Raw genomic sequence first — 16,153 nt, forward strand, 5'->3', positions numbered from 1 at the left:
CAACACCAATTGGCAAAATCCTAGATGAGGGTGGTCGTTGAAATTCTCCATTAGCAATTACATCCTTAAAAAATTTAGTCAACTTGTGAGCAAATGAAAGTCTCTTGTTCCTAAATTTTGCATATAAAGGGTTTTCTGCACATCCAGAATTTATAATAGGATAAATATACTTTACAAAAATCTTAGACTTACTACAATACACATTTATGTATCACATACCAATTATTTTTTCTCCCACCACTCATCACTTACATCAACAGTATTTTTAGCATTGTCCCATCCTAGACCGGTTTCTTTACCAAATAGTTTATACCAAACTTGTTATTCTCTTGAGGTTATCAAACTTGTTCTTAAACTTTGTTTTGTGATAACTCTTTCTGGTTGACTCCTTAAATTTGGATGCAATTTCAATTCATCCATTCTTGGAAAAACTAGTAGTGACTCGTTCTCCTTTGAACATTTTTTCCAAGCATGCTATAATAAAGCTTTCAATTGATTTAATGTCCCAAGAAGTTTTTTCTTTCTCAACACTCATAATTCTACACCATATAAACAATTTTCAATAATTAGTTTCATGTTTCTTACTTTTCCACCTCTTAACTATGGTTAAGGACATAGATAAGGTTAATCTTATACTCATCTAATGTGCAAGGGAACAAGAGAATCATTCCCAACTAGGTACAAGGGCTTTTGATGGTCAAATGAACATCCAAACCGCAACATTATGCAGAGAATTCTGCAACTTCACAACTTTGACATGTTTTGGAATTATGTTCGCCAAATATGCTAAGGATCTTTAAATATTATGGGACCAAAAGCATTTGGAAGTTAAAACATAAATCTAGAGGACCACCAAAGGGTTTAATCTTATTTGATCCAAGTCACTACCAGTTTTAATTTGAATACAATACATTTTTTTTTTATAGGATTCAACATTCTCTCTTGGTGTAATTTAAGACTCCTAATTTTTCCCAAGCTTAGAAGTTGTTAGAAGAGGTTAGAGACATGAGAAAGGTTGATTCTATGTACCTCTAAGGTGTATAATAATAAGGGAAACACTCAATTCACGATTCAAACATTACCTAACTCAAATTAATGCAAACACTGTCTATACACAAATTTGTCCTACACCTTGACAGGTTTGAGATGCTTTATGAAAATATTCATAACATATTCTGAGATTTTAAAAATTATGAGACCAATTAGGTTGGAAAGATATCATCTAAAACTAGATGACTGTAAAATTTCTAAGTCTCCTTCTACCATGTTTGTTTACACGGGTTAAGTAAAGACAACAGAAATAAGATCAAAATCTAAACCTTACATTTGTTTGGCTTCCTAGAAGTTATTGTATCTCTCATCAAATGTGTCATATCCTTTATTGCTATTGCTATATCCTTAAAGTGGAATGGTATCTATAATTCTTATTGCTAGTGCTATATTTTGTTTGTCCTATTTAAATTAAAAAGCAAGTTCTTTACACTCTTTCATCCATATGTCGAATCATGTAATAGGCGGATAAATAGGTCCACATATTAGTAGCACTTAATAATCTCATATCTAGTTAGTGGTAATACAAAACTTGTCTGGAGATTTTGTGAAAGAAAGAAAAACAAATAGAGATGCAAGGCCAAACTAGAATAATCTCATATTTTGTATAAAGCTAAAATAGATGGTTGATCATGGCTCAAAGGTTTAAGTAATGATTATAATTTTTTTGCAAATTAGTGTATACTATCATATAAAAAACACTTGTCAAAACATAAAACATAAACAATATATATCTATCAAAAGAAACTCACATTGTAATAGTTTTATATTACATTTTTTTTTCTTATCTTCAATACTCTCCTTCAATAAATTCATTCAACAACCTCTACACCAAGTTTCAACAAGTTAAACAATGCATTAAAATAAGACTCACTAATTGTAAAAATGCAAAAAAAAAAAAAACTTGAAAGTAGAAAAGACTTACCATAGAGACAAAAGAGGATGACATTCTTTTATGAGACAAATGAACATAGGCAAATTTAAATAGAGTCTAAGTAAATGGTAGTTATTAATTGCAGTAAAAACAATCTAGTTTAATTCAAATCATCCGGAACAAAATAGTCAACTCATTTTTCTCTCCCAAATGTAACGAAAAAAGGTTGCACCAGTCCAGATGTGATTGCAATCCATACTACAAAAGGAATTATCAACATTAATTGCAACAAGTTTGTCCAACATTGTCCAAAACAAAAGGAACTAAATTAAAAAATTGAATGCCCATTAGATAAACAAGTTTGCAACGGCGGCAAAGCATAGACACACAACATCAAATGCCCATCAACATGAATCGATGGGTGAAGAATGTTTGATTTGAAGGAAATCAAAGACCCAGATGTAAAACTTATCGAGTGATAAAGATCAGGTTTGGGTGAAAGGCAAATAAGAGAAATCAAAGACCCAAAAGTAAAATTCTTTTAGACCAACAATAATCACATATTACAAATAGTACTAGTCTAGATCCAGTGGATTGAAATTTAAAAGATACTTGTGATCTTTAACCCACAAATGTGTTTCTTTTAAAAGTACTTAATGCTAAAAAAACTCAAGAGAAACAAATTTCACTTAGTCTAAATTAAAGAAACCAAATGAGTAATTAAGTCAAAGCAGCAAATAAGGTTAAATTATTTATTTAATCCTTACAGTTTCATGATTCTTACATTTTTAGTTCATTTGACAGTGGTTTTTTTAGTCCCTATAGTTTACATTTTAATTTTCTTTTAGTCTTTGTAGTTTGAAAATATTTTTTTTAATCCTTATAATTTGCATTTTAATTTTCTTTTAGTCCCTATAGTTTGAAAGTAGTCTTTTTAGTCCCTATATTTTATATTTTAATTCCCTTTTAGTTCTTATTATCAAAATATGAGTAATATTATCAATTACAATTAACTACAAAAATATTAGCAAGTAATTCATAATTAATTTATCACAAGATAATTTGTAATAAAAAAATAGTTGATAATTTATAACTAATTTGTAGCTAATTATTTTTATATATTTTTTTTAGTAAGGACTAAAAGGTAATTAAAATATAAATTTTAAAGACTAAAAATATCATTTTCAAACTATAGGGACTAAAAAAGAATTAAAATACAAACTATAAGGATTAAAAATAACACTTTTAAACTATAGGAACTAAAAAAAATTAAAATATAAATTATAGGAACTAAAAAAACTACTTTTAAATTATAAAGACTAAAAAATAAAAATTATGAAACTATAAGACCAAATAAATAATGTAATCTTAAGTAAAAATGATTGTTGTTAAAAAAAAAAAAGCGTAAGATTATTTAAAACTAAATCCTAATACAAAAATGTAAAGAACGGTGTTAACTAATAGCTCAGTAAGATCAAGCTTTTTAAGATAGCATAGTATTAGGTACAATTTCTACTACTATACTTCCACTGCCATAAGCCCTCAATAAAGCATACCTTAGCCATGAAATAAGGTACTCTCCCCTCCCCTAGATTTTGCTAATAAAAAAATGTTTATTGCAGTTGACAGTTTGTTTAGAATGACAGTAAGAGCCATCAATTTGTTTAATTGCACCACCACCTAAGTGAATGGCCTTAGAGATCCCGGGAAGGACACTAACCGCATAGTAGTTTATGATGCTTCATCTGAATATCTCTGTTTTTTTTTCCCTCTCTTTTGGAAACATTGGTACAAAATTCTATTCCATTTCTTACAAATTGATTTTGTAGTACCTTTTGTTGTCATTGTAGTATTGCAATATAGCTCAACCCACATTCCCTGCTTGTATCCTCCATTTTAAACCGATGCAATCAGAATATATATTTCGGTCACCTAATTTTTATTGATGTGGGCACTGCAAAGTGCAAAGGTAAAATATAGTCTAGATAAAAATTTAATATCCTTGTGATGAGATAGGATGAATGTAACAACATCACAAGAACAATTTATAAACATTCTTTGTTCTTGCCACCAAATATATTTCAAGCAAGCACAATAACCAAGGAAGAGAGAATTCAATTACAAAACGGAACTATAATATGAAACACTAGTGCACTGGGGCGTTCCAGTAATATACTTCTATGCTTACTAATTAGTAGTAATTGTATTGCTAAATCAACCTTTAGGACCTTATTTGGGCAAAACAGACATCATCCACACAAGTGGTCATGGCATCAAAGCAGTCTCCCGTGTATATAAGGCAAAACAAACTTCACTCACATGTGTTAATGGGTGTAATAGGATATAAAGGGATTTAAACTCTAATTTCTACATACTAGCTGCCAATTGATTGTTAAAATTAACAAAAAATAAAATAAAATAAAGGATACATATAATAAATGAAGTGCAAGAGAGATGGACACAAAAAAAGATTATTGTATAAATAACATTTCTCTACTAAGAATCCAGCTTTCAATCCATTATAATGTTAGGTTGGAACTTCGGGAAGAAAAAAAATAGATAACTTGTGTATGCTTTCATAATAAATTGAGCATATAAAAAAATTATATCTTTTCAGGATTCTTGTCATGACCCAACGATCAGTGTGTTCAGCAAAGCCCAGGCCAGACATAATATCATTACAGGCTTTGTGCATTTGGTCCATTACTATTTACACTACCTTTTTTTCCTCTTCACTAGGAAATACCCAAACTACCCGCATCTTCACCTTCACCCTCCCCCTTCTTACTTCTCTGTTCTAAACCCTTGCTTTGAATCACCGCGACGGGTTTATCACCGTTCCAAAGTGTCATAATGCTTTCAGGTTTCTCATTTTACTCATTTCATGTTAAATGGTACTCTCTGTTCAGTGTTTGTAACCTGGCATCCCACATGTTTGATGAATTTCCTACCTGAATTGATTTTGTGATAAATCTCTCTTTGTCAAATCTCAATTCTTAAATTAGGAAAGTTATTTTGTACCATTAGATATATTAATATTTAACGGTCATAAATCTCTCACTGTGGGCTGTGGAAGGGATTCATGGAGTTGCAGCGCTGCTACCACCGTCGATGCTTGTAATGGCTGCAGAACAGATGCGGACAGAAAATCGGGAAAGTGAAGGGTAGAACGAGAAAAGGAAAAAAGGAAAAAAATAATCTTAGATCATTAAAATTTAATATTACTATATCCAATGGTACAAAATAACTTGCCCATGATCCTCTTTCCCACCCTAGCATTCTTACTTGTCTGTTCTAATCCGTCGTTGCTTTGAATGTACTTTTCCACAGTGTCAAAATCAAAATGCTTTCAGGTTTCTCATTTTACCCATTTCATTTCATGTTACTCTCTGTTATCTGAATTGATTTTGTGATGATCAAACAGTAGTTTGTTGCGCTTGTAAATTTGTCCAGACTCATTTTTAACAATTCATTTATGCATTGCATATGGTCGTGTTTCTCTGGATAAAACAAAAGGTTTATTGCTCTGATTCATTGATCCTTCCTGCCTCCATTCACACAGTTACATGAATTTTTTAGGGATTGCAAATCCCCAATTTTCTTATATTCGGTTTTATCAGAGACATAGTTATCCTTAAATATCATAAGTCCTGTAGAAGTTCTAATAAGGAGGGTAGAATAAATGGAAGGCCATGGAGAACTATAAGCCAAACCATGGATCGTTTGCCCATAGGCATGTTTCACAATAGAATATTATCCAGTGGGAAAATGCTTAGTTGTTGCTGCTATTACAGTCATAAAGAGTTTTATAGACCCAAACTTTGTTCTTTATAAATGCTCAATTTCTTGGCAACTATCATAAGGCTGTGCTATATTTTCTACATTTGTCTTGAAGCTTATATCTATTTAGCATTTTCAAGTTATCATTAGTGGCAAAGAATTTTCCATGTACTCATGTTAAACCCTGCATTTTTTTTAAAACAAGTGCTGCTGACCATGCAAGATTTGCTGTTCTTTTTGTACAGGTTCAAGCACTGGGAGTTACTTACAACTTAGAGCTGCAAAATTTCACATGAGACCAATTTCTGGTAGTTCAATTCTTTGTCCTTCTTCTGGTATATGTCTCGAGATTTGTGGAAACCAAAGTAGCATTTATCAATGTGAACTTAATTACATGTCTTTGCTTGTGTTGACCAATGACCATGCATGGTGACTACTGACTAGGTCATAGTTCATAAATGAGCCAATACTCAAATGTTTTAAAACTATTTCTGTAGGTTTAAGAGGAGAGAAGTTGCAATTTTCAAGTGTAAGGTTTGGTCTTAAGCATAAAATTTCCTGCAAACTTACTGATGTGGGAAATGATTTAAGCTCATCAAAGGAGCTTGGAAAGTGTCAACCTTTGGTTAAGATGTGTGGCATTACATCAGCTAAAGATGCTGCAATGGCAGCTGAAGCTGGTGCAAGTTTTATTGGAATGGTCATGTGGCCTAACTCAAAACGTTCTGTTTCGCTTTCTGTTGCACTGGAGATATCGAAAGTTGCAAGAGATTATGGAGCAGAGCCTGTGGGTGTATTTGTGGATGATGATTCTGAAACAATTCTAAGAGCTTCTGATGCAGCAAACCTTGAATTTGTTCAGGTAGTTTTTGGCCTAAGGTTAATGTACGTTCCATGACAATCAAATGCTTAATTTCTTTATATTTGGACAATGCAGCTTCATGGATATGGATCTCGGTTAGCTTTTCCGTCTTTAATTCAGGAAAATCGTGTAATATATGTTCTCCATGTAAATGAGGACGGAAACCTTTTAAACACAATTTCTGATGAAGAGTGTTCTCTAGTTGATTGGGTCCTTGTAGACAGTGCAAAGGGTGGCAGGTAAAGGCATATATCTTGTATAGCTTAATGTCCATCTGCTTGTTAGATAATCTTCTTTTCCCTCTGCATGTTAATATCATAGAACTAATGAGACATCTTTGCAGTGGTAAAGCATTCAATTGGGACCAGTTGAAACTGCCAAACATTAAAAGTAAGTATGGTTGGCTCTTAGCAGGAGGGATCCAGCCTGAGAATGTTTCTAAGGCTCTATCTACTCTCAAGCCTGAAGGGGTCGATGTCAGCAGTGGCATTTGTGCATCAGATGGTATCCGCAAGGATCAATCAAGAATAACTTCCTTCATGAATGCAGTGCATTCTGTTCAATATTGATTTACCTTGAATTATTATGAGTCTTGAGAAAAGAATTGTAATCTGGAAATATCCTTAAGTTCTTCTTTCATGATGTCTTGTCACAATTTTTTTCTATTACAATTTGTACCCCTTAAGTTCTTCCTTGGGAGCTGTTTTCTAGGCATGGGAATGGGAATATTGTAATGCGGGGTGAGAATACATGGGTACAATTTTTATTTAATTAATACAAATTCAAATATAAAAAAGTAAGAACCACATTGTCATATTTTTCCTGCTTATCGTTACATACAACCTCATTGCAATTCTACTCTTCTTGGTATAAAGTAACGTTCTAATTTTTGCAGTACTTAAATGGTTTTATTTGAGAGAGTTGAACGCTCTGAAGACTCTCAAGTTTCAAGTGCTACTAAACAAGCACATTTAAAATGCCAAATATGAGACAAGAATTTGGGTTCTCTGGAAGTAAAGGAAACACTAATTGTTAGATTCGTAGTTAGTACACGCGGCTATTTTGCAAGCTATTGAAATATCTCCCAGCAATGATTGACTCAGAGTCACGAGTAGTGGAACTGCATCAAACTGCAGACGATGTGAGTTGGGCATACATATTGATGCCTATATATGGCTGGAAATTGGCGTTTGAGGAGAAGTAGGAGCTACTTTGGTTTTTCTTGTTTCTTTTCCTTCTGTACCGAAAAGGATAAACCTACTTCAAACTGAAAGCAATTAAAAACAAGAACCAGTGGACATGTGACACGAGTAGTTTCTGTTCCTATGGCAGTGTCTGATCCACAAACTTTCACTGTTTGACACCATTAATATAATTCTAAGGGCTCCTTTTCCGTCCTTATATCCTTGTTTATGTTTCTGTTAAATAAGATTGGGTTTATATAGAGGGTTGTTTTGGCTTTGTATGCAGTGATGGTTGTCACATAGCTTAGCTGCTATGATGTATACATCTGAAAGTTGATCAGGTGGTGAAAAGAGATTGAAAGAGTGAACTGAGGAGAAGCTGACTTTGATGATTGGAGCAGTTTGCCTTTGAAACTAAAACGAACACTCACATATATGAATGTGTTTCCTTGAAGCTTACCACTTTTATAGCTTTTCTTGCATTGCATATTGCCTTAACTTGGAAAAAAAGCCATGTCCCCACCATCAAACCTACACACCCAATGGAAGTGAAGTTGGCAAGTAGATAACAATAAACAAGTGGCTGGGGCACTCAATACTCTTATAAAAATCACAAAGGATTCCTTAGCTTATACTTTTCTCCAACATAAAGATAGTAATAATTTGAATAATTGCTTTTTAAAAAGTATTACAGATTAATTAGCTTTAACGATTGTGATTTAGGCTAGGTTCATATGTTATGTCTAACATAAATAGTTGAATGACTAAACAGTGATAGTCCAGTTGTCTACAAATGATAAGAGGGGTGAGTTTGAGCAAATCGATCCAAATGGTTTCTGCATGGGACCTGCCCATATAGACGTAGACCTAATAAAAACAAGTGTTTCCTAAAAAAAGGTGGAAATTTTAGGAGGCAAAGCAGCAAATATAAAACTGAGTTATAACAACTCTTTTGAGGATTCTAATAGCTATAGAAAAGTAGGGGAGTTGGAAATTATGAATGGGGGTATGACTATGTTTTATGACTAAAAAAAGCTTCTATAAAATAATTGGATGAATCCTAGAACTTAGGGAAATCAACATATGATACTTTTTTTTTATAAAGAATAAAGACCAAAAAAGCTTCATATATATTGTATCTTATTTTTGGATCAAAAAATGAAAGTGTATGGAACTTATTAGTGTGCTTGTCGGGTGATGATGTATATGCAAATAGACGAGGGCCGTTTGATGAAAGATCCACGGAGTACGATGAAGTCCCTCGTCCAATAGCATATGGAAGAGTCCTCAACACATGGTCTAAATGGGTGGAAGACAACATTGATCCACATTGCACAAAAGTTTTCTTCTCCGGCATGTCCCCTCTTCATATTAAGTAATGCTCCTCAAACCTTTATTACTTTCTTCCTCTTCATTTATTTATGAAAAAAAGTAATTCTATGGTCAAAAACTATACAATTGCTTTTTGTAATACCAATAAGCGTGTCTAATTTTATTTCGCACTTTGCTTTTTCATCACCTTTCATGCATATGTGGATTATTTCACTTTGCTGTCCCCAACCTAAGTTGTGCACCATCACTTTTTTGGCTCTGCTATTGGTCATCAAATTTGTACGTTAGATCTTAGGTAGTTAGGTTGGTGACCCACTACTACTACCATGGTTGCAAAAGTTTATAGTTTATTATTGTGTGCAACTTATGGATACAGAATTTTAACACTTAATAATTTTCCCATACTTTGACTTTGTAGGAGTGAGGCTTGGAACAATGGCATAAAATGTGCTAAGGAGACCTACCAATTCTTAATATGCCAACAACATTACAAGTTGACACAGATCGTCGGCTTTTTGTGGTTGCCAACAATGTGACACAATCAATGAAGGTGGTGCTAGTCAACTTCCTTAACATCACAACCTTATCTGAATTCAGAAAAGATGTACATACCTCTATTTACACCATACATCAAGACAAAATGTTAACTCTAGAATAAGTTGACCCTACAACTTATGCAGATTGTATCCATTGATGTCTATTGGGTTACCTGATAGATGAAACAAATTTCTTTACACACATATCATTTCTCAATCTTGACGAACAAAGTATAAATATTTTTCACAAATTTTTTTTTCTCTTTACTTCATCAATTTTCTTTTTACATTGATATACATTTTTCTCTTTTTACTTCAAAACATTTATTCTTTTCACTTCATTGTCTTAGCTTTAGTTAGTTTTGTCTCATGCCCTTGTAAGTTGTAAATTTTCATGAGACATTTCTTTTAGCTTTCTATTCTTGTAGATTGAGATCTAGGACTTGGGCCTTGCTTTTCAGTTTTACACCCCCGCCCCCTTTTGTTTCCTCTTGGTGTTTCTTTGTTAAGCCAATTTGGCTTGAGGTTGGAAGCACAACAAACAAATGAATTTTACAATGAATCCTTGAAGAGAAAATAAAGCAACTATACATTGTATGTGATTGGACTCTGGTACGTCAATATTTTTTATATAAATGTTTCATCTGTTTTATGATTCAAGTAAAGATATTTACATATTATGGTATCACACGAAAATAAAAATTGGAATATATCCAGCTAAACCACTCAAATAATATATGTCATCAATTCATCTTTTGAGGTATAAATTGTATCATTCTAAATTTAGTGTTATTCGGATCATAGCTACAACCTCTTATTTTGATCCGCTAAGAGTGTCTTTAATAAGTCATTCTAATAGCTTACAAATTACTTTCACTAGCTTATAAACTAGTTTGATTAATAGACTTTTTGGTTCAAAGGAGGGAAAAGATGAGAGAGATTTTAATGGAAAGAATGCGATGGGAAGAGGGGATATTTTGATTAGATATGATGTTTGGTTAAAAGGAAGAAAAGGTAGGAGAAGTAAACTTTTTCTTCTTTGGATCATAATGGGAGGGGAGGAATTTTAAAAATTAATTAGCTTTATACCTTATAATTTTTGGTTTCAAAATATAAGTAAGGTTATTTTAGTCAATACATTGAAAATGTTTTAAATCTCCTTCCCAGTTTCCTCTCCTCTAAATCCCCAAAGTTGCTTATAATGGATGACGTAACCTTTTGTGCAATTGCATTCACGTGATTGTTGTATCTACATGTGGTTGTGTATGAAAACGATAAACCCTACGTAGAAAGCTACTTAAGAGTTTAGACTAAAGGATGGCTCCTTAGCAAAAGGTGGTGGAACTACCTATAGTTTATGAAAATGTTTATATAAAAGATTTTCAAAGGAAAAAAGGAAATGTTTTCATGAAAGGGATTTGCTATAAAATAAAAGATACCACCTTAGAAATGATGGGGAAGAACCTCTTCGAGTTTGATCATGTCAAAATCCAATCATTCGGACCGAATGGGGGTATAAATATGAGGCCAAGCAAGAAGGATGTTTTTCACGACGAAAGTTTGATGAAATATATTAGAAAAGTCAATACAAGCCAAACAGAAAATAAAAATGAACTTCAAAAGAAGCTAAATAAATATAAGAACGTAACGTAATTAAAATATGATAAATATGTAAATAATTATTGTGTATTTTACTAATTATTATATGTTTTGAACTTAAAAATACTTGTATAATGATTTCTTAAAAATATAGCGTATCAAATGTGTTAACAGATGTTATAGTTTTTTTTAAAAAAAATTTAATGTGTGAATAGGTAAATATCTAATTCAACTAATTATTTGTTGATTGAATTAATAATTTAATAAGTGAATTTATAACCTAAATGATCACTCAGAAATTTCTTAAGTTATATGTTATTTCATTTAAGTCCTAACTGTACTTCCACTCCTCTTCTTGCTATTGTCATTAGTATTCACTTAGATATCATAACTGTGGAAGCAAAATGATCGTTGTGTAATTTTTTATTGTATATTAGATTATTAGGTTTATAATGTTGTTTTGTTATGTTATATATTTGAATGACTCGAGTTTATGTTTTTATTTTTAATGCTACGTTTGGATGATTTAAGAGTAAAATATTAATTTATTTATAGTAAATTTTTTAATTAATATTTTGTATTCATTGGTTGAATTTATAACAAGTAAAGTATGGATAAGATGTGCAATAATGAATATATAAATGCCTAATGGGAGAGATGAAGATTAAAGTTATTATATACATAAATATAAAATTGGAAATGAATATTTGTTTTAAATGGAGTATGAAGATCATACCCTATCCAGTATCTACTACCATCCCTAAACTCGACAAGGCACCTACACTACAATATAAATATAGTAAGGCTTCGAGTAACAGAACCTGCGACATATAATAAGCCATAAAAGGCTTCAACCCAAAGACCCTACGTTACGAGAAAAGAAGAAAACATTTGTTGAAGTGAACCACAACAACGCAATGGATATTATGTCAGAACTAAGGGACATGTTGTTGCCTAACAAAAAGGGTGTCCTCGTTGCTTCTCCTGCAGAAGACAAATAAGATTTTAAGGACTAAGTAATGCACTAGTGCTACAGCTCTGGTCATGAATTTTCGTTTGTGCCCTTATCCAGGATTATTTCATAATTCTGGATTTGGTAATCCGAAAACAACTTGTACTACAGATTACTTTATCCAAAATTATGTTTTCATAATATCGAAGAAGGTATTTCGTAAGGGTGAATTTTACTGTTGTATATTTCAGATTTGTTATTCCATAATGCTTTTGACATTGTTTCAGATTGTTTTTTCTTAAGCAAAAAAAAAAGAGTATTCCAGGAAGATTATTATTCCACAATTCGTCATTTTTTTACCATGATGGATCACCTAATCCGTAATGCTTCTATGACACCTACGGATCTGTGATCCGGAAAACTAAAACAAGGACTTTCAGATAACCCTATCCGGGACAAGGAGCTTGCAGATAAACCAATCAGAAACAACAACATTCATTTATGGAAAATCAATTTCATAGTATTTATTTCTTTGGCGGCTTTCATCTCCGGTCACAACCTCATAAAGTTAAGGCCCTCAAGAAAGCTTCTTCCTTTTTGAAAATGAACCGTTTGACCGAGGAAGAGAAGAGGAAGCTTGGCATCTGAAGCTGATGTCGGGGTAGTTTTGAGATTTTCTTTAAAAATTTTAATGTTCAGGGAGGTGTAGTTAGCAAAACATGGGTCCAAGAAGCAACGGCCGAAAGATAATTATACAAAACCCATTTCAATGGCCCGGACCGGCCCATCCCATTTCCTGCTATCCATGGTATATACTGATTCTTTCAGCCACATAACCTAACTAGGGTTTTCGCTTGAGGTATTTTTCCTACCCTGAACATCTGCCATTTGGGTTTTATCCCTCCCTTGTTCTGCACTGCGGCCGATAACAATTTTCTGTTTTGTGTGATTTTTTTGTTCTTTGTTTACAGCTCTGCGAGATCTTGAGTCGCCGATTTGAAAAGATGAGGTGCTTACATTACACTCTCTTCTTCTTCTTCTTCTTCTTCTTCTTCTTCCCTCTGTTCACAGTTTTTAGGCTCGTTTATGTTTTTCATTGATGAATATAGGGTTTACTTCTATGTGTGGTGTTTGTTGTGTAGTAAGCTTCAGAGTGATGCTTTGCGTGAAGCCATCTCAGGAATCATGGCCGATTCCAAGGAGAAGAATCGCAAATTTGTGGAGACCATCGAACTCCAAATCGGTTTGAAGAACTACGATCCACAGAAGGACAAGCGTTTCAGTGGCTCCGTCAAGTTGCCCCACATCCCTCGCCCCAAGATGAAAATTTGCATGCTTGGTGATGCTCAGCATGTTGAAGAGGTATCTAATTTGCCCTATTCATCGAAACTCTTTATGTTGCCATTTAATTAGGTGCTGTAGGGAACCCCCAAGTTTAAGAAATTAACCTCATTGTTATCTTTTTTTTTAATAGCTATTTTATGATAATTAGCTCCTCGATGGTATGTTGATTTTGACTGTAAATCCATGTGTTTTTAGTAATGGCTTGATTATGTTGAAAGGTGAAATGACAATATATCTGTGATTTTGGAATTGCAATCCATGAGAGGAATGCCAGCCACGTGGGTTAAAATGTTTAATGATTCTGGTTTTTTATGCTGTGTGCTACATAGAGTTTTTTGAATCATGTTTGTTGTGTTATTGATGTTTTTACTCTGATCTGTAGGCAGAGAAGATAGGACTGGACTGGATGGATGTAGAAGCCTTGAAAAAGCTAAACAAAAATAAGAAGTTGGTGAAGAAGCTAGCTAAAAAATACCATGCTTTTTTAGCATCTGAAGCAGTCATTAAGCAGATTCCTCGTCTTTTGGGTCCTGGTCTCAACAAAGCAGGCATGTATTGCCGTAGTTATGTTTTTCTGGTTTAGGATTTTGATCTTTTTTTGGACAAATGATGTTTTTTGGTGATTTGCTTTATTTTTTTTAATCATTATTACACGATGGCATTGCAGTCTTTTATTAATCCTTGGTCTCTTCTGTGATATATATATATATATATATATATATATATTTATATATATATATATATATATTTGTAAATATGATCTGCATTATGTTATCTGAAATTACTCCCATATCCTATGGTTCATGCTATATTCAATCCCTTCCCCTGCATATATTGGATTGCTTTGTTTGAAAGAATGTTTATGTTGTGTTTCTTTCTAATAACTTTTGTTGATATTGATATGTTGTGTAACCTTGCAGGAAAGTTCCCTACACTTGTTACTCACCAGGAAACTCTTGAGTCAAAGGTTAATGAGTCTAAGGCCATGGTTAAATTTCAACTTAAGAAAGTGCTCTGCATGGGAGTAGCTGTGGGCAATGTTAGTATGGAGGAAAAGCAAATCTTCCAAAATGTTCAACTGAGTGTTAACTTCCTTGTCTCTTTGTTGAAAAAGAACTGGCAAAATGTGAGTAGTAGTCCACACTCAATATTTCTTAAACTCATTGCCTCTGGTGCCTTCTTTTTTATTGTGCTTTTCTTGAAATTATATGTTCTTGTTGCTGTTTTATGCTTATCACGTATGATTTATGAATGGTTATTGGTGTTATATAAAAATCTCAGCTACTATAATAATAGTCTTCAATATCAGGCGGGCATGGATTGAATCCATGATTATCGCATAGGTTTTATCTTCTGATTATATGGTTATGTAGATGATGAAAAGATTCTTTATTGTCTCTTCTTTCTACAATATGCCTGTCCAATATGCTCTTAATGTGATTTCACATCAGTGAATGTGAAGTTTGGCCAATGCTGTTTTAGTTTGCATCTTTGTTGAATTTGTTGCCTATTGACTCTGGCTGGCAGTGTTTGCTTTGCAATTTTTTCATTCTATTTTTATAGTCTCAATCCATTAATACCAATTTTTCTTTTTTCTTTTTGTTTCTTTCCTATCCATGCAATATTTCAATCTGGATAAGCCAGAAAGCCATCTAATATAATTTTTTGTTGATTTCAGGTTAGGTGCTTGTATCTGAAGAGTACAATGGGGAAATGTTACCGTGTCTTTTGAGGAATTTCTTTTTTTATTTCGGTGAAATTGTGATCGCGCATGATATGTTGATTAATCTTAATAGCTAGATACAAATTATCATCTTGTTACAGTTTTGTGGGATGGATTTTTATGTTAAAGTGTTTCGTTTTCATGTTCAAAAACATTTGATAATGATATGCGCTGTTTTTGGTGCTGCTTTTGTTTTTACTCAATTGCGTGTTCTATTTTGGCCTCAATTTTAGCTGAACATCCTGTGAACCATGATATAAATTATGTAGAAAAATAATTTTGAATTGTGAATTTAAAAAATGATAGTTAATTGTGCATAATTAACACTGAGCTTGACAATTATGGAAGAGAATTCTCAAATGAGAAATTTGTGATGCTAATTACCTTTAAATTAATACTATTCAAATTTAGCTGAACAGACTGAACAATGCATTTGATTTGAAGTTTCATATTTTCATTTTATTTAAGAGGTGTTTTTTAGAAGATATTGTTAACTGTGTGTAATTACCACTGGGCTCATTACGAGCATCTATAACTTGTAAAGAAAGTAATATTTTCACTTTGATTTGCTTAAAATTATATATATATATATATTGTTTATGAGTCCTTAATTTCCTTTTTTGAGTTAAGTAACTTATTAATTGAAATTTTTATTAAAGAGAAAATTAGGTAAGATTAAGATGACATAAATTGTGTTATTTATATATAGACTATAGAAGTTGCTCTAAGAGCTCCTCTTGAATTTGGAATTTGTGGTGCCAAAAGATAAAACCAACCGGCTTGTATGTCTAGAATCCTAGAATGTATTGTTCTTTTTATATATCATAATAATGGAGATTGGAGAATTTTGGTTCTTATACTTTGGCCTCTGTTGCAAAATAGTAGTCTTGCAAAATATAATATTAAATTTACTTAGG

The 16,153-nt window shown here is 32.6% G+C and overlaps 2 protein-coding genes across 3 annotated transcripts; both read left to right on the forward strand.

Annotated features, from left to right (window-relative positions):
• The first annotated feature begins 4,644 nt into the window (after positions 1-4,644).
• Positions 4,645-7,428, forward strand: LOC114381447 (N-(5'-phosphoribosyl)anthranilate isomerase 1, chloroplastic-like). Of its 2 annotated transcripts, none has more exons than XM_028340702.1 (5): positions 4,645-4,787; positions 5,950-6,012; positions 6,202-6,566; positions 6,642-6,805; positions 6,910-7,428. In XM_028340702.1, the coding sequence occupies exons 1-5, from the start codon at positions 4,778-4,780 to the stop codon at positions 7,133-7,135; spliced, it is 828 nt and encodes a 275-aa protein (XP_028196503.1). In that variant the 5' UTR covers positions 4,645-4,777; the 3' UTR covers positions 7,136-7,428. The 2 variants fall into 2 exon arrangements, with proteins under 2 accessions (XP_028196503.1, XP_028196502.1); XM_028340701.1 differs by lacking the exon at positions 4,645-4,787 and adding an exon at positions 4,826-5,277.
• Positions 7,429-12,969: 5,541 nt separating this feature from the next.
• LOC114382730 (60S ribosomal protein L10a-like) lies at positions 12,970-15,439 on the forward strand. Its single transcript, XM_028342316.1, has 6 exons — positions 12,970-13,028; positions 13,141-13,178; positions 13,312-13,531; positions 13,896-14,061; positions 14,434-14,639; positions 15,192-15,439. The coding sequence occupies exons 2-6, from the start codon at positions 13,174-13,176 to the stop codon at positions 15,243-15,245; spliced, it is 651 nt and encodes a 216-aa protein (XP_028198117.1). The 5' UTR covers positions 12,970-13,028; positions 13,141-13,173; the 3' UTR covers positions 15,246-15,439.
• Positions 15,440-16,153: the final 714 nt, after the last annotated feature.

Source organism: Glycine soja, chromosome 13 (genome assembly GCF_004193775.1).
Source record: "Glycine soja cultivar W05 chromosome 13, ASM419377v2, whole genome shotgun sequence".
Classification (NCBI taxonomy): Eukaryota; Viridiplantae; Streptophyta; class Magnoliopsida; order Fabales; family Fabaceae; genus Glycine; species Glycine soja.

Excerpts from the sequence above, each read along its gene's own strand:
- LOC114381447 (XM_028340702.1), top strand. Across the intron at positions 6,567-6,641 it reads CAAACCTTGAATTTGTTCAG|CTTCATGGATATGGATCTCG; the intron begins GTAGTTTTTGGC and ends TGGACAATGCAG. Across the intron at positions 6,806-6,909 it reads GACAGTGCAAAGGGTGGCAG|TGGTAAAGCATTCAATTGGG; the intron begins GTAAAGGCATAT and ends ACATCTTTGCAG.
- LOC114382730 (XM_028342316.1), top strand. Across the intron at positions 13,532-13,895 it reads ATGCTCAGCATGTTGAAGAG|GCAGAGAAGATAGGACTGGA; the intron begins GTATCTAATTTG and ends TCTGATCTGTAG. Across the intron at positions 14,640-15,191 it reads TGAAAAAGAACTGGCAAAAT|GTTAGGTGCTTGTATCTGAA; the intron begins GTGAGTAGTAGT and ends TGTTGATTTCAG.